The sequence below is a fragment of the Engystomops pustulosus genome, chromosome 5 (genome assembly GCF_040894005.1).
Source record: "Engystomops pustulosus chromosome 5, aEngPut4.maternal, whole genome shotgun sequence".
Lineage (NCBI taxonomy): Eukaryota > Metazoa > Chordata > Amphibia > Anura > Leptodactylidae > Engystomops > Engystomops pustulosus.
The window spans coordinates 154,449,335-154,475,301 of NC_092415.1; the positions used below are offsets into that span (position 1 = coordinate 154,449,335).

Sequence of the window (25,967 nt, forward strand, 5' to 3'; positions counted from 1 at the left end):
GTATAGTATTGTTCTGAGCTTTTAAAGAGGACCAGTCACCGCGGAAAACCCACAGACCAAATGTGCCCCCCATATTCCTCCCCCCAGCCCCTTTCTCCCTTGCCATTTTTATTTTTTAATTTATGTGCAGTAAATTGATTTAAAACGATCCGACCTCATGTGTGCCAGCGCACACATTGTACGAGAAGCCAACAGCATTGCAGCGCTGCCGGCTCTCCGTGCCGCTGTAAAGAAGCCCGGCTCGACCACAGCCGCTGACAGTGCGGTGCGGCCGGCTGGCAATGTGAATAAGCCAGGTTGCGGCCACAGCCGCTGTTAGAGCGGTACTCGTACAATGTGTGAGCTGGTGGGGGCGTGCTGGGGGTGTGCCGGCACGCCCCCTAATGAATAACACCTACTGCCAGCGCGCCAGATACACGATCCGACCTCTTATTTGGTAAGAGGTCGGATCGTTTTAAATCAATTTACTGCACATAAATTTAAAAAAAAAACAGCTAGGGAGAAAGGGGCTGGGGGAGGATTATGGGGGGCACATTTGGTCTCTGGGTTTTCCGCGGTGACAGGTCCCCTTTAAGTATAGATATAGTATTGCTTTTTCAATGATTTGTGGAATTTATCTTCAAACCTGTGGCAAGGTGACCATGACTTGTAGTTAGATGAATCCAGTTTTATAAAGCCACTGTCCAGTTATTTAGTCCCACTTGGGCAATTGCCCATCCCAGATAGATCTGCAGCTGTTTAATTGATCCGACTACTCGAGCTTTGTCAGTATGAGAAATCAATAATGTTCAGCAGCATTTTAATACAATACACAATAAATATGTCCACCGTGTAGCACCTTGGAGCAAAATGTTGCTTTGTGTTCCTCCTATTTAAAATGTCACTGCCTATTTAGGTTGTGTCCATATATCTTCCTGTCATGCCTAAAATGTTAGTAATTGACCAATTTAACATTTCTTGAACATTAAATTTTGCCACTGGATGAACTTGCAGGAAGGTTTTTTTCATGCTCGTATAGTTCATAGATCTGACATATTGAGTTGTGATATGAATATGGGCAATAGTGACATGTATTCAATAGTGTCAATATTTACCCTTTTTAGGTCCTGTATCATTATTAATTTTATAGTTGATCATTTTTTACAGTTTATTGTGCCATAAAATTGAGATTGTTAAAAATCTTTAACCATGACACCATGGTTCTCTGTCCTAAAAATAAGGAAGATATGGGTGCCTGAAGTGAGACTCCCCCTGCTGCCTATAAAAGAGACCCATGTCAGTGAATAAATGATTCTTCTCACTTTCTTTGGAAGTGATTGTTGTTCTTTTCATAGGTAAATTTCATGTTAACCTCTCCACAATTGCCATATAGGTATACAGGTCCTTTTTTTCACCTGCCTATGCAGCTGCCACGTATATGAATGTCATGACCGTTGCCCACGTATCTCCAGGACCATGGCACCTAGAAACACAATTCTGCAGAAACTTTTTAATATAAGGATTGTGTTTCCAAATATATTCACTGTTAGTGTTGCAATAGAAAATGTTTTTATAAAGGTACATTATATATATATCACCCCTGTAATATATAGCCCCCCATATTAGTATCCAGACCCAATATACAGATACCCCCAGTAACCTAATATACAGCCCCCACCCATTAGCATCCACCTCCCTTGTACATACATACCTCCAAGGAATATTATAAACAGCCCCTAAGTTATATTATATACAGCTCACCATAAATATATATTCCCCCCCCCAGTTATATTATATACAGACCCTTATATTAGTTTCAATCTGCTTTGTACAAATTCAGCCACAGTTATGTTACATATAGCCCCTTCCGTCCCTCCATATTAGTATCCACCCCCAATACAGATGTCCCCCATAAGTATATTATATACAGACGCCACTCATATTACAATTCTGCCCCCATATTCAGATGCCCCCTCCACAGGTATAATATGTATATTTCCCATTTCATATTGAAATAAAGCCCCATATACAGATGTCCACCAAGAATATTATATAAAGTCCCCTCTCATATTACAAAGCAGCCCCTACATATAGATGCCGTCCCCAGCAACATCATACACAGTCCCCAGGTATATAAAGCTACAAAAGCCCATCAAACCTGCAGTTCAAATCTGCCTTTCTGCCTTTTATATAAGCATTTGCATTATAATATAACTCTGTGTTATAACTTACCTTGCACCCTGACAAAATCCTGGGGTAGTCACAGGGGCTTGGCTTTGGTTTGGATGCATTTCAAAATAACAACATGTGACTTGTCTGTGTTACTCACTCCTCAGATCGTAGCCCCCACCTTTGTGAAGTAGCAGGAGGGAGCAGCTGTACTGGAGCACAGAGGTCACAGCCTGGTGAGCTGACATCAGTGGGGGAGGGAGCAGCTGCACAGGAGCACAAAGGTGGGGGCTAAAATCTGAGGAGGGAGCAGTACAGACAAATCACATGTTGTTTTTTTAAAATGCATCCAAACCAAAGCCCATCCCCTGTGACTACCCCAAGATTTTGCCAGCGTGAAAGGGAAGTTATAACACATAATTATATTGTAATGCAAATGCTTATAAAAGGCAGAGAGGCATTTTTGCACTGCAGGTGGATGGGCTTCTGCAACCTGTCTTCATTGAAAATGAGGTCCCTGGTGACAGGTTCCCTTTGAAGGCACAGATGCAATTAATTTTTTTGATGGGCGATTCGGGAAGCCATGGGCACCTGAATAAACCATGTTTTACATGTCAAAATACCGCTCCCCACAGGGCTCTAGCATCTGCCGCATAAGGCGAGATTCTCTTCTCGCCTCATGGCAGATGCGGCCTTGGTGATGGATTGAAACTTTGCACATTTATAACATATTTTGTTATGGCTTTCTAAAATTTTACTAATTTTTATTTATCAAAATGGTTTTTAATGGAAGAATTCTTAGAAATACCATTCTTTTCACATTTTTAGTTTTGTCTACTATCAATGAAAATTTTCACATGTCTTGTGGAAAAAAAAAACTAATTTAAAATTGTTGTTATATGTAAAACAGATCCAAAGATATCATCATTTAAGGAAGCGCAAAACAGAGCTGCAAAAATTAACCTGGACATTTGAACAACAATGACCCTTGGTCACTTTGGGGATAAAGAGGGAATTTTAGAAAGCAGATTTCATACCCTACTAGAAGGAGCTATAGTAGTGCAATTTTGGTAAAAATCTGTCCCTTTAAGTGCATAAGAGTGGAAGGGATGTATTACAGTGTTAAAAGTACTGGATATAATTTCTGTCAAATAGATGTGGGGCAAGAGATAGAATTTGCTTTCCAAATATTTCATTTATCAGACAGATTATACAAGCCATAATTATCTAGTTAGTAAACCAGCTCCCATCACTCACACCAAGCTCTGTAAATTTGCCATCTCTGACTCCACTTGGTCATCTGATCTGTCTATGCGCTGTAACGGTCTTCTTAAATATTATAGTTCTATTCATTATGAATTTTTAGGGCCAGCAATCCGCCTTTATCTCTGATGTGGACATTTTTGCAGCCTTTCTTGGAATATTCCTGGCTGCATGTTGTTTCCTTGATTATTATCCCTGAATTGCGCAGGATGAGAGCGGCAGTACGCGGCTCAGTGATTGATTGAGTCTGGCAGATCATTTCTATTTTATGAAGGTTTTCAGTCTTCCAGGGTGAACACTGAAAGTAGTTTTTCGCAGGCAGACAAATCATACTATAAAGATGGGAGAGCATGCACAGGACCCAAAGGAATTTATACTGTATTGTACTATGCAAAGAAAACCAAATGTGTCATGCCTGGTGCAGCATAGAAAGCAGGAATGTGGCAACTGGAAAGTAAGATTACTCCTGGCATTCTGCTACCATCAGCTGTATACTATTTTACTATAGCAATATGATGCAGATTGCAAATAATCTTATAGAGTTTCTGTTTTATCCAAAAGTACCCCAATCCTTCATATGTTCAGCAGGGTAAAAGCAAGATGCCTACAAACAACCTACTTTTTTAACCAACGATAGATGGCAACTGGTTTGTCTGTACTGTACATCCTTTTCATAGTGTTTTATAGATTAATCCTAATCAATGTACAATCTATCTATAGACTATTATTATTGTACATGAAGGGATTGGCCACTTATACAAAATTATATCAATGTAAAAGACCCATATAAGGGCTATCTACACTCACCGGCCACTTTATTAGGTACACCATGCTAGTAACGGGTTGGACCCCCTTTTGCCTTCAGAACTGCCTCAATACTTCGTGGCATAGATTCAACAAGGTGCTGGAAGCATTCCTCAGAGATTTTGGTCCATATTGACATGACGGCATCACACTGTTGCCGCAGATTTGTCGGCTGCACATCCATGATGCGAATCTTCCACCATATCCCAAAGATGCTCTATTGGATTGAGATCTGGTGACTGTGGAGGCCATTTGAGTACAGTGAACTCATTGTCATGTTCAAGAAACCAGTCTGAGATGATTCCAGCTTTATGACATGGCGCATTATCCTGCTGAAAGTAGCCATCAGATGTTGGGTACATTGTGGTCATAAAGGGATGGACATGGTCAGCAACAATACTCAGGTAGCCTGTGGCGTTGCAACGATGCTCAATTGGTACCAAGGGGCCCAAAGAGTGCCAAGAAAATATTCCCCACACCATGACACCACCACCACCAGCCTGAACCGTTGATACAAGGCAGGATGGATCCATGCTTTCATGTTGTTGACGCCAAATTCTGACCCTACCATCCGAATGTCGCAGCAGAAATCGAGACTCATCAGACCAGGCAACATTTTTTCCAATCTTCTACTGTACAATTTCGATGAGCTTGTGCAAATTGTAGCCTCAGTTTCCTGTTCTTAGCTGAAAGGAGTGGCACCCGGTATGGTCTTCTGCTGTTGTAGCCCATCTGCCTCAAAGTTCGACGTACTGTGCGTTCAGAGATGCTCTTATGCCTACCTTGGTTGTAACGGGTGGTGATTTGAGTCACTGTTGCCTTTCTATCAGCTCGAACCAGTCTGCCCATTCTCCTCTGACCTCTGGCATCAACAAGGCATTTCCGCCCACAGAACTGCCACTCACTGGATGTTTTTTCTTTTTCGGACCATTCTCTGTAAACCCTAGAGATGGTTGTGCGTGCAAATCCCAGTAGCTCAGCAGTTTCTGAAATACTCAGACCAGCCCTTCTGGCACCAACAACCATGCCACGTTCAAAGGCACTCAAATCACCTTTCTTCCCCATACTGATGCTCGGTTTGAACTGCAGGAGATTGTCTTGACCATGTCTACATGCCTAAATGCACTGAGTTGCCGCCATGTGATTGGCTGATTAGAAATTAAGTGTTAACGAGCAGTTGGACAGGTGTACCTAATAAAGTGGCCGGTGAGTGTATATCTTACTTTAACCTCATACACCCGGCCTTTATGGGGGCTGTAAACTGGTTGCAGAATTTATGGCCGGATCACGGCCCCCATTGAGGTCTATGGCCATAGCCTTTTCTTTCAACACACATTATAGAGCATGCTTCTGACCAGAGGTCACAATGACATTTTTCCAAAAGGGTAATAATATTCCTCTTACTATTTTTGAGGAGAATTTTTAGCTGAGGAGTATGACATTTTCAGGAAAAAAATATATAAATAACTAAGCGTGTATAGTGTTTATAGATGGATATTTATGAAAGAAAACCCATTGCCTCCTGTTTTCTGTGCTTACTGGCAAATAGCCAATTTAAGCAACTCTCATAATTTTATATCATGCATTAAAAAGTGATGAAATCAGAAAGATAGCATAATTTTTTAAAATTTTTACCAAATTTCCATTTTTTTTTTTTTTTTTACAAAAAAGTTCAATATATTTCAACTAGGCTATAGCCATAATGTGAGGTACAACATGTCATAAAAAAAACAGTCTGAAAATAAACTGCATATCGTTACACAGACAGATTTGAAAAATCAGGCTTTGTCCGAGGGGGTGAAAATGAGCTTAGTCCTTAAGGGGTTAAAAAACATGACTGTAGACTTTGGACCTGTGCCTGCTGCCGAGTTAAACAATGATGGTCTCTCGGCGACTGTGCTTATACAGAAGCACAATCCCATTCACTTTCCCATTTTATGCGCTCATTTAGTATGAATGGACGTTTTTGCATTGGATATATCACGCAATGTAGAAACCTATGTTGAACCTTGTAATATCTGCTTTACTATATGAAAGAAGCTGCTGTGTTCTACAGAAGGTTTACTTTTCAATATTTGTCCAAAGCTATTGCATCTTTGGTTTGGATAAGCTCCTTAAAATCGGTCCTATGAGTATGGGAAGTGATAAATGCTGTTCTGGCATGGCGCCTCCGGTTGTAGCAGCTGTTTATTTACAATGAAGTTCTAAAATGGAAAGGTCATTTCCCCGTGGTGGCTCTGTCTTTCTGGGTGAAAATGATTGTGCCAGTATCATGCCGTGCTTTGGAAACATTGTGATAGCACGGAGGTGACATTTAGCAGGTAATGTCTTTGATGTACAGTGGCACAGAATATCACTGTCCCTGCGCGCCACTGTTGGACTTGTTTACTCGGATGAAGCTGGTAAACAGCTGAGCTGGTAGAAATGAATAATTTCTGCTTGTGTAGAGCCTTTAGAGTGTGTATGGACATTAAGAAAAATATTTTTTTTCTTTTTTTCCACCTCTCCATTTATTAACATTTTTTTTTATTCACATATCTATCGTTTATTGGCCCTATATAGATTTATTTAGATTTTTTTTGGTAGAGAGCAGAAGTATGTCAAAGTATGGCTTTTATGACATGTGTAAAAACATTGGTTCTTTTAATTTAATAACACTCTAATCACAGGCCAAGTATCGGGGTAAAATCTCAATTTACATATATATTTTACTAGTCTTAAAGGGTTGGCTCACTCTTTTACATTAATTTCCCATGTTCCTTTACTGCTTTAATTATAATTCCTGATTATTCATCAAGTGATTCGCCATTCCTGCTGCTTAAATTTGTGCTGTCTGCAGACTCTCCATGCTTCTTTGTTTACATGTCTGAGCTGTGATGAATAGTAGAAACCTACAGCAGGAGATTATTCTGCTCTCCCCCTCTACTTTTCCTGTGTCGGACGGACAATGAAAAGAGAAACATAGTGGGTGACGCCATGAGGATTGGCTGGAGCAGTGGGAGAGAGAAAGCTGTATGTGTTCAGTGGGCAGCATGGTGAGAACAGGGAAAGCCATCAAAGGAGGCGAAGACACATGTACATGCAGAAACATGTCTAATGGAATAGATTTATTGAAAAGTGGCAAGCCCCTTTACTTATTACTTATGATTAGAGGGAAAATACTACTCTGCACTATATTTTCGTAGCAAATTCCACTGTTGGCGTATATGGGCATATAGTGCATTCATGATATGTAGTTTATGCTTGGCTGTTGAGGGTCAACTTTCTACCTAGTATTGTGTGAAGAGAAAAATCTGTCAGTCACTGGTGTGAGGAGAAGGCAGATCATAAATGCTTCAGACTTCTCACGGCAGCTTGCTATACGATGTAAGCGCTCCCAAACTACAACACATCAACAGGAATCTCTTGGCTCTGGGGTCACATATAAAGTACAGATATGCTGGCCTTGTAAGTCATGTTTCCTGAATCATAAGCATTATAAAAAAAAATACAAATTTCTTTCATTCAGGCCAGTTTTTCTTTAGTGGGATATGCTTAGGGCATTGAGGCCATATGTTTAATTTATATGTGACCTGCAGGCTATTGAGAATAACAGACCCTAATTTCCGCCATTGCTGTCTATGGGGATGTTTATGCATTAAAAACGTCCCTCAGACGGTCTTGTGAATGAGGCCTAAGAGACTGGGAGAGATTTCACTGGGGGAGAATAGCAATAAGCCCACAGTTGGCCTCCATAGACTCTTTGTAAAGACTGGAATAGAGCAGCTCACAAGGATTTCATCCCAGCCTTTATCCAGTCAATTCATACATTAATAATTGTGATATCATATTTTCTTTATTATGTAAATGGAACATGGAGAGAGGAAGTGAAGTCACCCGTGTTCCCCCTCCCCTCTCCTCCCCCTGCTCATGTCTGTGTGTAATGTATAGTAAAGCATTGCTAGTGCTTACATGTGTGAGAGACAGACATCAGCTACACAAGTACCTGACATGTTTTCCTATACACATGTGAGAGGCACAGATATCAGCTACACAAGTACATGACATTTTCTACTATACACATGTGAGAGACACAGACATCAGCCACACAAGTACATGACATGTTCTACTATACACATGTGTGAGACGCAGACATCAACCACACAAGTACATGACATGTTCTACTATACACATGTGTGAGACACAGACATCAACCACACAAGTACCTGACATGTTCTATTATACACGTGTGAGACGCAGACATCAGCCACACAAGTACCTAACATGTTGGTACAATGAAGGGATGGGGGCAATGCTTTCCAATGGCAGTTTCTGAAAGTATATTTGGTTTTGGGTGTTAATTTGCCTGACAGGTTCTCTTTAACACTCCCTCAACCCAATACTAAAAATGATCTTTAAAGTGTAACGAAACTTGACAAAATGTCATAAATCAATATTGCAAATTATAATAGTACAGTTAGAGACTTATTTATGCCTACACAGTGGGATATGACCTGTGATACTGTGACCTCCATTATGTTAAGTAAGACTCCAATTTACATTGTCTAGTAAAATATAAAGTCTGAATTTCAATTTAGAAATAGTTTACATGTAAAGGACATGCAGATGATTTGATTTATTATATTGAGCATTCATAATGTATGTATTGCCGTTTACATGTAACAGTAGAAAATAATAAGTTATTTCAGACCTGTTTACTGTATATCTGAATGCATGGATGGCCTCAGGAGCCTGTTTAGCCAGTCTCTTGGGAGAGTGAGGAGAGAACTTGACTGTAATTGATTGGACTTTTCTACTCTTCTCCAGGTTATATTAGATATGGATTTTTTCTTTTTAGAAATGTGACATTCTGTTCTATACTTTAACCTGTAAACTACATGTATAGCAACAGGAATTTCTTCAAACGCATCAAAAAAGTGACTAGTATTCACAGGCCAAACAATATTTTCTGCATACGGTAGTCCAATATTCTTCCATATCCAATTTTAAAAGATCGGTCCTGAAATTGTATTTTTGCTTCTGATTCCAAACAGACTTTTAGCTGAACAAAAGCTATAGAAAAGCCCAGCAGGAGTGACTTGTACAGGGAGGCTATCAATCTATTCCATGAATTCTCCGCATACAAAGGGCACAAATTGAAGTGAAAGAAACAATATATACTGCTCCTCACCCAGATGCTAGTAGGTGCTAATACATCAAAGTTTGGATGGTGGGATTTTCATCATAACCGGTTAAAGCTTTTAACTTCTATAACACAAACTAAGCCTCAAACAGATGTGCGGTTAGTCTCCTGTCTAATAGATGGCATTATCTGCTATTAGATCTTCTGTATGGAGTCCACTGAAATCCTATTGGAAGATAATCTCTATATCCCATCTTTATATGTCCCAGAGCTTCATCGCAAATAGTTCTCATGTTTTGTTATATTAAAGGGGTATTCCCACAAAGACCAGTTTCTTATATGTACTCAGGATAACAAAATAATTCACTGTTTTTAACAAAAATACTGCATTTCACAGATATAATTCCAACCGGTCTCTATCACTCCTGCTGTACACAATTTCAGTTGCCTGGGACCTGACCGTTGATTTTCTGACTTTAGGGCCGGGGAGACATATTGTCTGATATTGTCTCTCTGCAGTAGCCCTCACACTTCCATTCCAAGACGAGCTCATACACATACACAGACTTCCTTCCAGCAACAGCAGCAGTGTGAGGATAGGGGAAGGGGGGGCACAGCAGATCTGACAGTATGTTGTGCCTGAGATGTAGCAGACTGAGAATGTAATTGTGTGTAATATGCATCTCATAGATCTCATCGTCTCCTCTCTCTTTCTATGTGTCAGATAGTGCAGTGTTCAGAAGCTGTTCAGAATTTTGCACTGACCAGCCTAGTGAGTCATAGGAGCTAAAACGGCAACAAAACTCAGTAAAATTGTAAAGTTAGAGGTTGAAAATTATCTTTATTGTACAAACATCACCAGGGGATTGAAATGTGAGAATTGTCTTTAATGGGTAAACCCCTTTGATGGTAATAGTCCAGTCACTGGAGAGTTTTTATGTTTTTATGTATAGATGTGCGTTGTATTTATTTATATGAAATTTTTACTCTAGGCTGTGGAGTACAGTACAGCTGACAAGTACTTACCACTGCAACATATGAGAGACTATGGATTCAATGAAAGTTTGGTCAGCATATGTAAAAAGTAGTTTTTGCTGCATTACGGATGCCCATTGAAGAAAAGCCTATTAAAAATGTTACTCTTACATCAGAAAGAATTGTTTGAATAAGCCCTAAGATACCACTCCCTCTCTCTTCTCATGCATGGGCTCCACCAAGTGCTTCTGCTCAGCCTAGCCCCTCCTACCTCACAGTAGACGGCTCAGTCAGACACTCAATACTGCTGTTTTCCTTCAATCGGTGTCATCTCTCAGCAAACTTTTCAGTCTGATTTAGTATAATGCTGCTTACCCCCATTAGCCAAGCCCCCTCCATGTGTAACACTCACTAACTGCCAAATCTTTTGTCTCTAATATTGAGTGTGAGTAGATAAAAGAGAGATAAGAGAGTCTCTATATTTCCATATAACACAGGGGAGAGGGCAAAATCTCCTGGTATTGACAGCATTGATATGGGATCGCTGTTCGACATGCTGACGATTATGGCCCCCAAGTTAGTGAGAAGTTCCCTTCAGTACCATTGGGTGAAGCATGTTATTCCCCATACCACATAAAGGATCTTCTGATCGGGGGAATTCCTTTTTAGGAAACCCCTCCAAACACAAGATAAGGGATTGCAGCACTGAAACGCTATAAGTCAGAGCTAAAATGAAGGATGATGTATATCTACTGTATGCTTACTGTGGTATGCACACTATTGGTTGGCATCCAGCTTTTTCGGAAAAAATGCTGTAAGCAAGAATGGTTAATATTCTAGTAAAGTGCTGTTTCGGCATTTTAAGAATCAATACCTTATAGCCTGTATGTTAAACAAGCCAGAAACCAAAGCATACTGTGCATTTTTAGGTTATGATAAGAGAACAAAGCGAGAGAGAGATCCAATTAATTTGGGACATACCGTTCGCTTGCTAACCCACTTTCCAGATGATCTGTTTGTGGCATTATATAATGAGCACATTCTCTGCTTGGGCTAGCATCATCAGGTGAGCTGTCCCGGTGGGCATCATGTCTGCTAAAATACATCCAGATACTTACATAAGCAGCTGCACAGGACCCCGCTCCCCTAATTGGCAAATACTGCTGTTTGGAGGTCGTTCCATTTCGGTGCAGACTTGTTAAACACATTTGTACTGTTACACTGAACAATTAAGTGACACGTATTGTGACACTGACCTCATTTATCACACCTGATGCCAGCGTCTCTGCACCTGGGATATGTTCATATGTTGTGCCCACATAGTTACTGGACTCATTGTCATTTACATCCCGGACCGATCCCACTATGTAGTAGTATGCAATAACAGCGATATACACAATAAGAAAACAAGAAAATAGTTCTCAAGTGTTACTTTAATGGCTCCCTACTAGAAGAGAAAGTTTAAGCAGGCTTACTAGTCCCGGCAATGCTGCAGTTTTACTATAGTTAAAGGATGGGCTGCTGCAGATGAAGTGATAATGTGATAAGGTGACATATGAGACAAACCATTTGATCTGGTTAAGATATTGGGGTTGGACATTTCTGTACATTGAAGACATTCTGTAGTTCATTGCCTGGTACTAAATAATGGTATTAGTACATCCATATCATGCAGACATGACCTTATTTTCTAAGGTAAGTGGTTGGCTGCTAGATATGCAGTAAGGTTCTGACATACATTCCTTTTTATGTGTGTATGAATTTGTATTTGTAACATATGCATTGAGATGGGTGCCAACAACTTAGGGCCTTTTGTATAAAAAGTGTATATTTGTCCCTTTCTTCAAGTGATAACATTTTAAATGTATTGTTAGAAAAACAATTCCTGTATTGTACGCATTATGCACGCATGCTATCCAGGTGAAATACAAGTGGTCTAAAAAAATAACCACAAATGTCATCATTTGCACTATAACAACATGATAAGCAGTTGGCTGACAATTGGTTTTCCAAATGTTTTTCCCCTTTTTTTTTTTTTTTTTTTTGGTGTAATTTTCCTTAAAAACTTAAAACGTGAAGGTTTGTTTTTTTTCATAATTTTTGTTTTCTTTCAGGATCGGTAAAGGATTTCAAGGAGTCATGAAGAGGTGGGGATACAAAGGCCAGCCAGCATCACATGGGCAGACTAAAACACACCGTAGGCCAGGAGCTATAGCTGCTGGTGTAAGTTACTGAATAAGTTCACTACTTGTATGGCGAATGGCTTGTGTTTTATTCATTATGCAATAAAATCTACTTGTCATTTTCCCTGGCTGCCTAAATAAAGACGGTAATCCATTTGACTAGTCACCAAATTTTCAGTACTTTTAAAGGAAATCTACCACTGGTTTATAGCTATATTCGCGATTAATGCTGCTCTCAGCATTTTCCTGTAAATGATATGGTGGGCTCCGGGGTCAGAGTTTATTAGGAACTCTGCTTTTGTAGTTTGGTTGAAAATGAACTTTAAACTTTTTGTACATTAAGTGGAAGGCATCTGGGGTGGGGCCACCAATGCTGCTTCAGACCCCAGGGCTCTGAGGTGGGGTTACCAGTGCTCCTTCAGTCTCCAGGGCTCTGAGGGGGTGGTCACCAGTGCTCTTTCAGTCTCCAGGCCTCTAAGGTGGGGGCACCAGTGCTGCTTCAGTCTCCAGGGCTCTGAGGTGGGGTCACCAGTGCTGTTTCTGTCTCCAGGGCTCTGGGGGGGGGGGGGGCAACAGTGCTGCTTCAGTCTCCAGGGCTCTGAGGGGGTGGTCACCAGTGGTGCTTCAGTCTCCAGCGCTCTGAGGGGGTCACTAGTGCTGCTTCAGTCTCCAGGGCTCTGAGGGGGGTCACTAGTGCGGCTTCAGTCTCCAGGGCTGTACTAGCTGTACTACCATTATATGCCCCTTGCTGGAGCACTTCTCATTGTCCTCTCTTCCCCTTCTGTGTCTCTCCCCCCTCCCCCTTTAAAAGTAAATGCCACCTGCGCTGCTGTAATATTACAGCAGGCAGAGAGGGGAGTGGGGGAGTGCTCCAGGGGTGCTCCCCGAGTGCCCTTCCACTTTATTTACATAAAGATAAAGTTCATTTTTAACCAAACTACAAAGCTATCAACAGCATGAAGAGTGAATACAGCTAGATTTCCTTACATATTGTAATAGAGTTGTAGATAATCTTATCAGAGAAAAATACTTTCTTCTCTAATTACACCTCCTAATCGGAAATTCAGATATTGCTTCTGAAATCCCCAATCTCCACACATAACTGAGAATTAGAGCATGAAATGGAGAAAACTGCTAAAACAAGTATGATTTATCACAGATACGATACTTCAACCAAAATGCAGTTATAAGAAAAGATGTTCCAAAATATATATATAGATTTTTTTATCCTTGAAGAATACAATTATTTACTGTATATACTCGAGAATACACGTGAGGTAAAGTGGTCAACCCCTTTAAGTCGGGGACTGCTGTATCTGAGTATTATTATAGATGTTTATTTGATCAATAGCTTTGTAAGTAAATGTCTTTTGTTTTTTGTTTTTTAATGACACAGGATCCTGCTCGTGTATTCCCAGGTACAAAAATGCCGGGGCCATTAGGAAACTTCTATAGGACAGCTTATGCACTCAAGGTCTGTTTTACTTGAGACTTTTGGTCACATTTTACAAATTCATTGCTTTAATATATTGTTCACATTGCAATGTGTGATATTTTTTTATGTATATATAAATACTTGTGTATTGATATTTTATTTTCAGGTGTGGAGAGTGAATACAAAAAGCAACATCATTTACGTAAATGGCTCTGTCCCTGGACATACAAATTGTTTAGTTAAGGTAAGGTTTTTGTTTTCCTAGTGGCTATGGTATTGGATTTGGGCAAACAGGTTAGTCATTAAATGTCCCCATGAGAAGGACAGGGTCTTTTTTCTTTTTACTACATGTGGCACCGTACCGTTCCGTACCTGGTTAAAAGATAGGACATATCCTATCTTTCCCCGAAATACTGCGCCGTGTGCCATGTTTCTCTATGGAGAGGGGCGGGGGTGAGCAGGGGCACACGTTTGTGTGAATTTAAATGGATATTTACATTCAGAGATTTGCAGTTTGCAGAATTTTGTGTGGCTGAATAATAGCTGGAATGCTATTTAGACTTCTCACACTGTATCTACTTTTTCTGAACAGTAGAGATTAAAATGGTATTAGTGGAAAAGTTACATTTTGCACAATATTATTTACAGTTCGCCCCTTTGCACAGTAACATGTGGGGGACCGATATTCAGGGGCACAATTTGAAAACTGATATCGGTCCCCATAGACTCCTATGGCACCTGGCCGCTGTGTGGTTAACGCATGTTGTCTCACTGCACCATGACCATCTATGGAAAAATATTGGACGTGTCCTGTGGGAGACTTATGCAACAGTATAGGCATGTGTCCAGTTTAGGGGTGCACTAGTGGGCTTTAAAACTCCATATCAAACATTTGTATATTGCACAGCAAGTGGGACACCACCTCATAGGAGTTATCTATCTAATCAGTATAAATTTAGACTGTGCCAAATACATTTTACATCAGGCGGTGTGGAGGTCCATTAATTTGTTGCCAATTGACTTGTTATAGCAGTTGCTTTATCAACCAGCTTTGCTTTGGTGCTTCTTAATGTGCCATTTAAAAGGACTGATTGGTTTATAGGTGGATCACAGCTACTGAGATCCCTATATGTAAATGCACAGACTGATATGATACTGTTGTAAAATTTCAAGTTGCTGCATGAATGTATTCCGTGTTGATACATCTTGGACTTCGTCCTGTTGTGCTGTCTCTGGAATGGCACTTCTTTGTCTTCAACTGGGTAGGAGATGTGTAGCTCCGATGTCTTTTCACAAGAAAAATAACTTTAAACTGTACATGCCTTTGTATACAGTGAATAGCCCGTGACCTGGTTTTCTCTATTACAGCAACAATTTTCTTGCTAACAATCTTCACAGAGTTCAGCTCAGCATTCCTGTTTCTGTGTATACAGTTTTATTGAGGGGGATGTCTGTAGCTTTTCAAAGACTTCTTGTTTTCTGGAAACTGGATGCAATAACAGTATGCATTATAAAGAATTTTAAAGTGAAACTTTAATAATTTTTACTAAATTGTTATATGTGATTTCACAAACACAATGATGCCCAATTTGTGTTGCCCACCTTTTCTTTCCATAGCTACTCCATTTTACTTTTCTAAAGCTACTTTTCATAAATCTTCCTCAGTGACAGTTAAGTGGGTGGAGAATAAGTGCTTCCTTTTTGAGTTATAAGTTGTCCTCACTTTCCATGATGATTTCTGTTCTCTCATGAAGTAACTTAGCAGCAAATCCAGTGAGATTTCTACAAGTTAATACTATAAACCCAGCATAGTATATAGTACAAATCAGCAGTAAAAAGAAATGTTTAGTATAGTGTATGTTGGGTGAGAACTAGAGGTTAACAGCTTTCCTGCTGTGAAGATAGTGTCTGGAGAGCAGAGGCTAGGGGAGGGGACTGCAGAGGAGTATATAACCGCAGCTTGAGGGGCAGAGCGAGACAGACAAAATTATGCAGAATTGTAGACTGGAGTGGAGGGACTGATGGGGAATTGGGAGGTCTGACTATTGTGTAGGAGACAGCTGCAGACCCAAGACTCTCCTGCTAGCTACATACACTGAGCATCATATGACCTCCCTCCCTTCAAAATGAGAAAGGAGCAGCAGCCCGTCCTTGTAACAATTAGACTCCATAGAATTTCTTATCTAAACAAAGGACAGTGTCATAGAGATAAGTAGCCTGGGCTGTGGAGACTACTACTGCAAAGACCGGAAAAACCGAGGAAAACAGCAAAGAGACTGTTGGATATAGGTAATGAAAGTAATAGGCAAAGTTGTTCTACATCACAGCAGCTTTGGATATATGGGAAAAAATTATTCAGTTTGCTTTATGTGAGTGTTTTTTGTTTTTTTGTTAAGAAATTTCTCTATAGCCAGTGATGATGGGTAGAGCACAGTCTGCTTACAAAAACTGTAGTCCTTATAAGCTTGTTCAAGCTGCATAGTAGTCTGAATATGGTGCGAGCACTGGGGTTTGTTTTTGTTGTTTCTTTTAAGCTGGATAATATATTCCGTAGTTTATCAAACTTCATTGGTATTTGTAATGCTGATACTTTTTTAGATATCAATCTTTTTTTCCATGCTACCTCCTTTCTGGATTTAGATGGCAGCAATTTTCATAATTTAAAAAAAAAATGCCTTAAAGGGGTTTTGCTATGAAAGAATGCTTTCGAATTTTAATCCCCTAGTGATATTTACTCCATAAAGATAATTTTTAACTCCTTATTTTACTTTACTCCCTTTATTTTATTTTATTCCTGTTTTAGTTCCTATCACTCAGTGATGTCAATGTAAGATTCCAGGGTATGGACGGGGACTATAAGCAGACACTTCATGATCAGCTAGTTCTGTGAGCTGACAATGTGGTTAGATTATCAGGGTGCAGGTTTATATACACTTTCTTTTAGATTCTGAACATTCGACTTGTATCTGATACATAAAAAAGAGAGATGAGACAGATCAGAGATGAGATCCATGAGATGAATATAAAGCACAATGACACACTTCAGCACTGCTACATCTGAGCTATAGAACACACAAGAGGTGTGTGTGTTTGTCTTGGAATACAGGGGGGAGGGTCTGGAGTGCAGAGAGACTGCAGAAACTGCAGATGAGCAGAAAGGAGATTTTCATGAGAAGAATATGTCCTGCCCGACCCTAGACAGATGAAGATTTATGGTCGAAACCCAGGGCAACCAAAATTGTATACACCAGGACTGACAGCGACAGGTTGGAATTGGATAATAATAATTCTTTATTTATATAGCCTACAAATTATGCAGCACTAGATCGGTGAAATGCAGTAATAACTGTGAATGTGTTATTTTGTTATCCTGAGTATATGGAAGACTCTTGTGGGAGATTGTAGAAAAAAATGTATCCTTTGGCACCAGCTCAGTAAAACAGTGTTCCTTCCTTTATTAATCAATCCATAAAAAGATACAAAAAGTCCAAAAACATAAAAAAATGTGCACAAACATGTTAATGTAACACATTTCAGACCGCAACGATATGGTCCTTATTCATACCTAATCTTAACGTGACGAGGATGCCAACATATGTAGGAAAAGAAGTGGATTTGAAAATACAGCCCACTAGTCACATTACATGAAAACTTGCAGTGATAGGACAGATATATAGGAGAGGCAAGGTAACGAGAAGAGGCGTTAGTAACCACCCATAAAGGAGAATCAATAAATATACGTTAGATCTTTCTAGATTGAAGTCCCAGTGGATAATGTCTCCAATGTAAGTATCCATTTTGCCTCCCTTATAAACAAGTTTTTACTACGTCACCTTTTTGTTTGTCCAGTGTTGTATGATCAATGGCAATGACAGAACCTGCATGTTAATCCCTGAAATGTTTCGAGGCTCCTGTAATACAGCCAGTGCTTGCAATAGTTTTAGGATTAGCCCCTGTAATATGCTCGATATGCGGTCTTTGAGTTTACATGCGGTACAGCCCACATATTGGAGATTACAGTGTGTACATTCAATAAGATAGACCACCCAAGAGGTTTCATAATTCATGTGTCTGATGGTGGTGGAGGCTTGATGGTGTAAGATTTATAGGTGGTAGCTTTAGGCATGTGTTTGCAGATAGCTGCACCAGTAGCTGCCCTTGTCTGCAAGCCATGTTGTGACCTAAATTAAGGGACATGTTGTCCCTTTAGTTAAATAATCAGTGTAATATTTAAGAACTTTGTGAAAGACATTGTTGATTTCTTATTTTACTATGGGTGCAGTTACAGCTGGTTTATAATGAAGATGGTATATTCAGGCAGCTCACTGTATAAATCCAATTGTGCACGGAACAGTATCAGGCTGTGAGCGGTATGATCTATCTTGTGGGAGCTGAGCAGGGATATATCTTTCTGTTCAGCTACAGGAATACAAAGCTGTCAATCTCCTGTCAGCCCTTCACTTAGCGAGCAAAAGAACGACTCCTCTTCCTTTTATACCTATCTGCCTAGCAACATAAATGCATTCCTTAGGTAAATGCCACAATATTTGATTCTCTAGACGGATACATTCTATCCTTCTTTTTTGGAAATTTAAGTATTTGATCAATAGAACTATTCAATTCACCATCTCTCAGATGAGGACTTACATCCTAACATTTATTGTTAGTGAGATGAGATTTCCTGCCGATTCTATTAAGATACCGTTTTATCTCATCTTTTACATTGGATATTTCTGTGCTGTCGTCGATAAATCAAGTAATACCTCTCCATTCCTTACCTTTCCAGTATATTTTTTAAATATTTTTCCAGTATAAGTAATTTGTATTAGACCACCTGCACACAGTGTGGATATTAGAGTGGAAATCCCCTGTGTAATACAGTTCCAGCATAGCAGATGGGATGTATGCAAATCCCTTCAACACACTGCATAAGAATCTAAGGAGGACCCACATTTCTTCTCAGGATTCAGAGTTTGCAGTATGTCAGTTTATCTCTGCAGATTCTAGGTGCTATATTCGGTCTTTGCAATGCAAAAGTTAAGCTTCATAAATAGATGATACATGCCGATCCTACATCTGTGATGTGCACCTATTTCAGGTAATGGTCCACTGACCCCCTTCCCTCCTCGTGCTAAATGGAAAGTGTACCGTACATGAGCAGCCCTTCTCCATTCAGTTTTAGGGAGTGACAAAATATCCAAACCTATATGTTCTACACTGCCAGGGATGACACAAGGATGACACAGGGATGGCAAACTTTCTGTTCAGCCGGACTGTGAGAAAGGGGGTCACTCGAGGTAGCGGAAACCTCTCTCTATGACTTAAAGTGGCTTTGCTTAAATATGGAAAATTCTCAAGGGATTGGGGTAACAAAAAGAACACATACCGCTGCAGCTATATATGCTATAGCTTTTTATGCCAGGAATAAGCCGTTTCAGTAGTATAGGTCGATGTCCGTTTTCTGCACACAAAGGGAACAAAAAAGGCCATTAACTGGTTTAGTGTTATGTCTAGTGTCTAATCTCACTTCTAAGCCCCAATTAGTTGCAGGCTCTTTCTTAGTTGGTGATTATTAAATCATTTTTTCTTCAATTGTACTATAACAATTTAAAAGTATGAAACCATAAAAAGAAATAAAATTTTATTTAATTTAGTTACGTTAAGAACTTATTGTTTTGTGATTATTAAAAAAGATCTCCTGGGAAAGATGGATTTTCGTATATCCATTAAAACGATATATGCGTGTATGTGGTGAGTGTGTGTATTTGTATGTATGTATGTATGTATATATATAATTATATTGGTGTCCAATATATTTCTCTGGGCTGTGTCTTGCAGTACAAAAATAAGGTGTGTGAATATATATTTACTCCGCTAAAACAGCACCAAGCGTATAAAAGCCCTTGGTAATTTACTGGTTTAGACTTGTGCTGGTGGCTCTAGGCAGCGCTAGTGTTCACTGTGATCATGCAAAGGAGGAAAATATCACAAAGAACCATCAACAGGATTCAGCTCTCAGTGTGACAGCCCCCTGTCACAGAAGCCACTAGCCCGCTCTGTGGGGCTACGCAGGGCTGGCGCCTGCACTGGGCATACCTGGGCAAGTGCTGTGTATAAAATAACAATAAGAAGGCTGTTTGGTATGATAAACTTGGGAATATTTTGGGGAACAGGAGACTGTTTTAGTCTCTGAATTTTTTATGCTGCCACGTGAGTTCACTACAAAGGAGCCCACTGAGGCCCAGGGGCCTACTAAAACCTGGAGCCAACCCGGCCATAGCCCGCCCTGTGGGGCCCACGGTGGCCTCATTGTATTAAAACCAATGGGAGACTGAAGCAGTATGGTCGTGTGACCAAGCAACAGAGAAGGTGTAAAGACAATGTAGTGTTTATAGGAAAATTAAAAACTCTAAAACTGGCTCCCACCTACTGTGATATGTGTATGTGTATATATATATATATATATATATATATAGTAAAAAAGAATATAGCAGCACTCAAGAAATAGAAAAAATATATCACTCAGGTGCACGTTCCCAGAACCGGGATCACAGTTCATCCAACGTATAAAATAAGAAAAAATGGCAGCACTCCGAGATTCAATGTGGTCAAAAACATACTATTTGTTTCCAGCATGTGCCAAGCCTGAAAAAGGCTCCAGGCTTTGGGAGCTGAAACGTTGCTTGGCACATGCTGGAAACAAATAGTACGTTTTTGACCACATTGAATCTCGGAGTGCTGCCATTTTTTCATATATATATATCTATCAAATGTAATAATTAATATGTAATAATCAAAAACTCGCATAAAGGTAAATATTTTGTCTTTGGGCAAACAAGATAATCATTAAAAAAAATCAGTTATTGTGAGATTTAATGATGGCTAAAGTTTTTTGTTTTTGGGGAAAGAATGACAGAAGTACGTAGCGGGAATATTCATTACATAACTACTCTGGAATAACCTCTGATAAAGCTCATGTACCATAATCCTCCTTAATATTTGCATCTTATCCCATTTCTGATTTGGACAGTACATAAGTGCATTTTACAGATTTTGTACATTTAGCCTGTGGTCTCAGGTTTTGTTTGCTTTGCTATATGCTGCTCAGCACATTTGTTTTCTTGTGCCCTCATTTTTCAATAGCATTAAAACCTACAGGGAACTTTACTGAAGTTTCCATAAGGGGGAAAGAAATCTGTAGTATTCACAAACATAAAGGTTCCTGACAGACGTGAATAGATTTCAGATTGCACAAGCTGTTCTCTGGCAGCTGGGGAGAGTGGCTTCCCTTTGCTGTCGCATTCTGAGCAGTTCTTACATGAGGGCTGCTTACAGACGCAGAACAGGTGGTTGTTTAGGATTTTGGAAGCAGGTGTTGCTTTTTTGCACTTATTTTTAAACTGTAAAAATAAGCGATCCTTCTCTGTACAGGTTATGTCACATTCAGCAGGGCTGCATGTTTTCACCACTAAACTAACAGCGTCCTGTTTAGCATTTCCCCAGTTATGTTAAAAAATTGCCCAGTTCCCTGCAGAAAATAATCTGTAAAGTCAAATGAAGTTTTTTTTTGGAGGTAATTGGGTGATTTTTCACTTACAAAAGGAAATGCTCAAAATTATATTTCGTACCTCACCCAGAGGGTGCTGTTAGGTCAGCGTTGTAAATATTAGTCCTGTTTTTCCTATCCCACGTCAAGACCTCAACTTTACATATTCTTATGCATTTCAATACTTTATTTGGACGCTGTCAAGGAAACTGTGACGTTCGGGACACCTGAAGGGTACGCAAGGTCACTTAGTAATACTTTTATAGACACTCCCAGAACGCACAGGTTCTGAGAGGCGCAAGAAGTGATTTAAAGATGTCCACACAACTTCCGGATATGACACAACAATAAATCCCAGTCCTGAACTCAAGGAGCTGCCACCATTTCTCCTTTAATGTAAGCCCGGTCCGTAACAGGATTATATAGGGTGAGGAACCTACCTGGTAGCATCTATATAAGCGAGACTCGGACGTGGAAATTTGTGGATCGAAATAAGAGACACAGATTAGATTTTATATTTAATTGCCTTAAGGGCACACTAGATGAAACAATATATACAGTACAGATATATGCAGTTACACAGAGTACAAAATACAAGGTAGCACTACGAGTAACACCAGTTCAGTAAGTTTGTTACCTTGTGTATGGTGGGTCTAGTGGAACCTTTTAGTCCACACCTTAAGATCCTTCTCTGCTCTTTATGTTAAAATGGTTCCCAGACAATGTGGCCTAAGAGGTGCCTGATTATATCAGGTGGGGACACACCTCTGCCCACCCAACAGGAGGATTAATGGGTCCCTCATACCCGGTATTACAACCAGAGCCCTGGAGAAGCCATAGCTTCTCAAAAGGGAAGTCGTAGGGTCATGGTTCTTGTATCATTGGATCTGAGCGAATCCCTGGATTGCATTGATACCAAACCTGACCCATGTGCTATGGTCCTATCCCTCTAGACCCAAGTGTTCTAGAGCCCCGGAAATTGCACCAGTGTGATCTCCTGAATATCAAAAATGTATTTGCCCATTGTGTGAGATGAACCATAACTGCCCCTATTCAACCTATTGGTTTAAGAGTTTTTATGGCCCTTTCTCTGTTTGATTTCTGAGAAAATCAAAGGATTTTTTTGTGCTATGAAAAATACGGTAGCTGAGGCTGTGGGAAAGTGGTACATTTGCATACTATAAGGCCTCCCCTCCCCCTGGTCACATTTATCACAGACGCCTTTAACAATAATTATGCATCTTTTTGCACCATAATGGAAGCAAATAGTTGCAACAATCATTGTTGGCGCATTATTCGGGCCATGTAAAAGGCCCAGTAGTTGTAATCGACCTTCTAGACATTGTTATTTATTGTCTAGTAGAATGATGTGTAAAGTGGCTCTTCATTCTTTATTCATACATTCTTGCTTACCCAAAGGCTTCTACTAGTCTTCTTTTTCCAATGTTCCCAGTCTAACATGGCTAACAGCTTCCAACTCAATTCTCTCAATTTATACCCACCATCACCAAAACCAGCTATATTTATGGAACATCACTTTAAATCCATTATTTTTATAGGTAATATATCTGTTTTAGGTGGAAAAATATTTCACCCCTACTTTAACACTTTAAGAGAAAACCTTCTCTTGGCTGTAGTAAAACCTTTACCACCTTGGATGAAAAAATACATTAGAGAGATTCAATAACCAAAACTTAAATAAGCCTCTGAAAGGATCCTCAGGGCACGGATCTGGAATCTCATAACTTTAAACTCTGAGCCTGAGGAAATGCCCAGAGCAGGATTTATGTGGACAAGTAATTCTGTTCAAAGTGTTTTCAGAAAAACGGATTTCCTTTATAGTGTTAGACATGGCCTTGAATTAAAACAAAAAAACTGGTTTCTTAAATACGTCCGAAGGGGGAAAAGCACATGATTTTTATTAATAAGATTTTTTTAAAAAAACATTTATAAAGGGTTAATCCAGGTATCAGCATACTTCATATTGGGTAATGGTTACTTAAAATATAAGCAAATATGTAATTAGTTATATAAAATTTTGCTCCCCTTAGCAGAAAAATGCTGTTGAAATAATGAAGAATTAAAATGCTACTGGCCCTATAATCAGTCCGTTGATTTTCTCCCCGTGGAGCAGACATAGGACAGAAGATGGCTGCTGATCACATGTCCACATTTTTTCTTGCACTTGCCTGGGCAAGTCATGTGATCATCACCAAGTTTGCCTGTATTTGGTTGGTTGCAGTGCATCCAGTATGACCAGTGTTGTGGTGAAACCCATCTCTGTGAAATAATGTGCAATGATGACAGTTACACATCATTACTATGGTAACAGAGCAGGACAGGCTGTTACATCATTAGTGGGAGCACAGCATAAGAGGGAGGAGGAGTTACTGAGAACTAAAGGATCATGGGACTTGTAGTTTCCAGTGGCAGTCATCTTAATCATAACTCTGCATACTTTTAAAAAACCATAAAGGTTTGTGAATCATAAAATCAAACTATTTAAGCTCCATTTTGAGACTTATGATATTGAGTTTTGTTACAAAAACCCAAGATGCTATAAATTAATCGAATGTATCAGACGTTCATATTCCCAGAATACCCCTGTCATGTCTGTTAAGAGAATGTTTATACTACATGAATATGCATTATGTGAACATGTCACTACTTTTCATATGCATACCATTTATGCTCGAGTATAAGCTGAGGCACCTAATTTTACCACAAAAATACTGGAAAGACGTATTAAAGTATAAGCTTAGGGCCAAAAATGCATTGGTCACAGTTCCCCCGAGTAATGATATGCCCCATGCAGCCTTCCCCCAGTAACGATATGCCCCATGCAACCACCCCCAGTAACAATATGGCCCATGCAGCCTCCCCCAGTAACTATATGGCCCATGCAGCCTCCCCCAGTAATGATATGCCAATGCAGCCTCCCCATTAATGATATGGCCCATGCAGGCCTCCCCCATTAATGATATGGCCCATGCAGGCCTCCCCCGGTAATGATATGGCCCATGCAGGCCTCCCCCCGGTAATGATATGGCCCATGCAGCCTCCCCCCGGTAATGATATGGCCCATGTAGCCTCCCCCCGGTAATGATATGGCCCATGCAGCCTCCCCCCGGTAATGATATGGCCCATGCAGCCTCCCCCCGGTTACCATGTAAGGCAGTCCCCTTAACGTCGAGCATGACTTTTTCAGAAAGCCGAATGGTTTGATTTGGGGAAAAAAGGCAAAGCAGTATATATATATTCCCAAAGTAACAGGTTCCCAATTGTGGATAGCGCTAGCCAGCACAGTGAGGGGATCTGGTTTGATTGTAACATACAAAGGGCTGAAATTGTGAAGTTGTCGGATATTCTCTATTCTCTCCTGATCTCTGGTGTTACAGCTCGTTCATGGGTGACATGAGTGCACTGTCCATTCCCGCACTGTGCTTCTCCGCACTGTACTTGTCCGCACTTGTGCTGTCCACCTTGTGATTGATTATCTGTATATATGGTACATTTATTCATTGGCAGGTATTGGGGAATAACTTTGATGCTTTGTTGTATTTTTTTGAGAAGTTATTTTTAGGAAAGTTCTTAAATGTGTGGCCTTTTTTTCCCCTCTGGAAAACAATTTTACTATGTGACTAGAGACTAAATATGGAAATATGGACCATTCTACGTAATCACAGTAAAGTTTGTGTTGCACATGTCTTCATGACGGGTTATCTGTATTGTCCTAGCCTAGAAATAGCAGTGCCCAAACAATTATATTTATGTATTTCATTACTCCGTTTCTTTTTAGGTCAGTGACACAAAAATTGGTGTGAAACAAAAAGGCTTTGAAAATCTTCCATTCCCTACATATTTTGCTGATGGCGATGAAGAACTGCCAGAAGACCTTTACGACGAGGAGGTATTCCAGTTGAATGAGCCCTCTGTCAAATACTCTTAGCATATCTGACATCTTCATTCACATAGGTGTTGTCACCAGATCACTGTGCGTCTGTCATTTTATGAAGGACAACGGGTTTCCCTTTCTAGTGCTGCCACTTCTGTGCTTGGGACATGTCATTATCGGTGGCTATTCAGATGGATTCTGTAATGACAGTCAATGCACAGTGGATTTTATGGTTCTTGTACATACCTAAAAGCCATTGATCTATCTGTACCATCGCTTCCAAAGCACTATGATGATGAAATAAAGATATTTTGTTTGCCTTTTCATTTGTTGCATTTACATTTACTTTTCTTCAATCCTTTCAAGCATATGTGCAAATATAGGAAACCTATAGTGTTTGGAAATCCATAACCATGCGGTTTTGCCAGCTTGGTATATATGCAGAAGTGACCACTGTACCTCAATGGGATGTTTCTATGTGTAGGGGTCTATAGGGCCCATTTCACATCTCCTACAGGACAATGCCAGGAGTGCTCAGACACCTTCTCTCTGTAAGGACGTGTTATGTATCATGGAAAGACTTGCATCTGTTCTGT

The 25,967-nt window shown here is 39.9% G+C and overlaps 1 protein-coding gene across 1 annotated transcript in view; it reads left to right on the forward strand.

Annotated features, from left to right (window-relative positions):
* MRPL3 (mitochondrial ribosomal protein L3) overlaps positions 1-25,697 on the forward strand; it is a 49,433-nt gene extending 23,736 nt beyond the window's left edge. Inside the window, exons 7-10 of the mRNA XM_072153479.1 lie at positions 12,427-12,535; positions 13,892-13,969; positions 14,097-14,174; positions 25,276-25,697. Of these exons, the coding sequence (XP_072009580.1) occupies positions 12,427-12,535; positions 13,892-13,969; positions 14,097-14,174; positions 25,276-25,425 (415 nt within the window). The 3' untranslated portion in view covers positions 25,426-25,697. The remainder of the gene's footprint in view (positions 1-12,426; positions 12,536-13,891; positions 13,970-14,096; positions 14,175-25,275) is intronic.
* Positions 25,698-25,967: the final 270 nt, after the last annotated feature.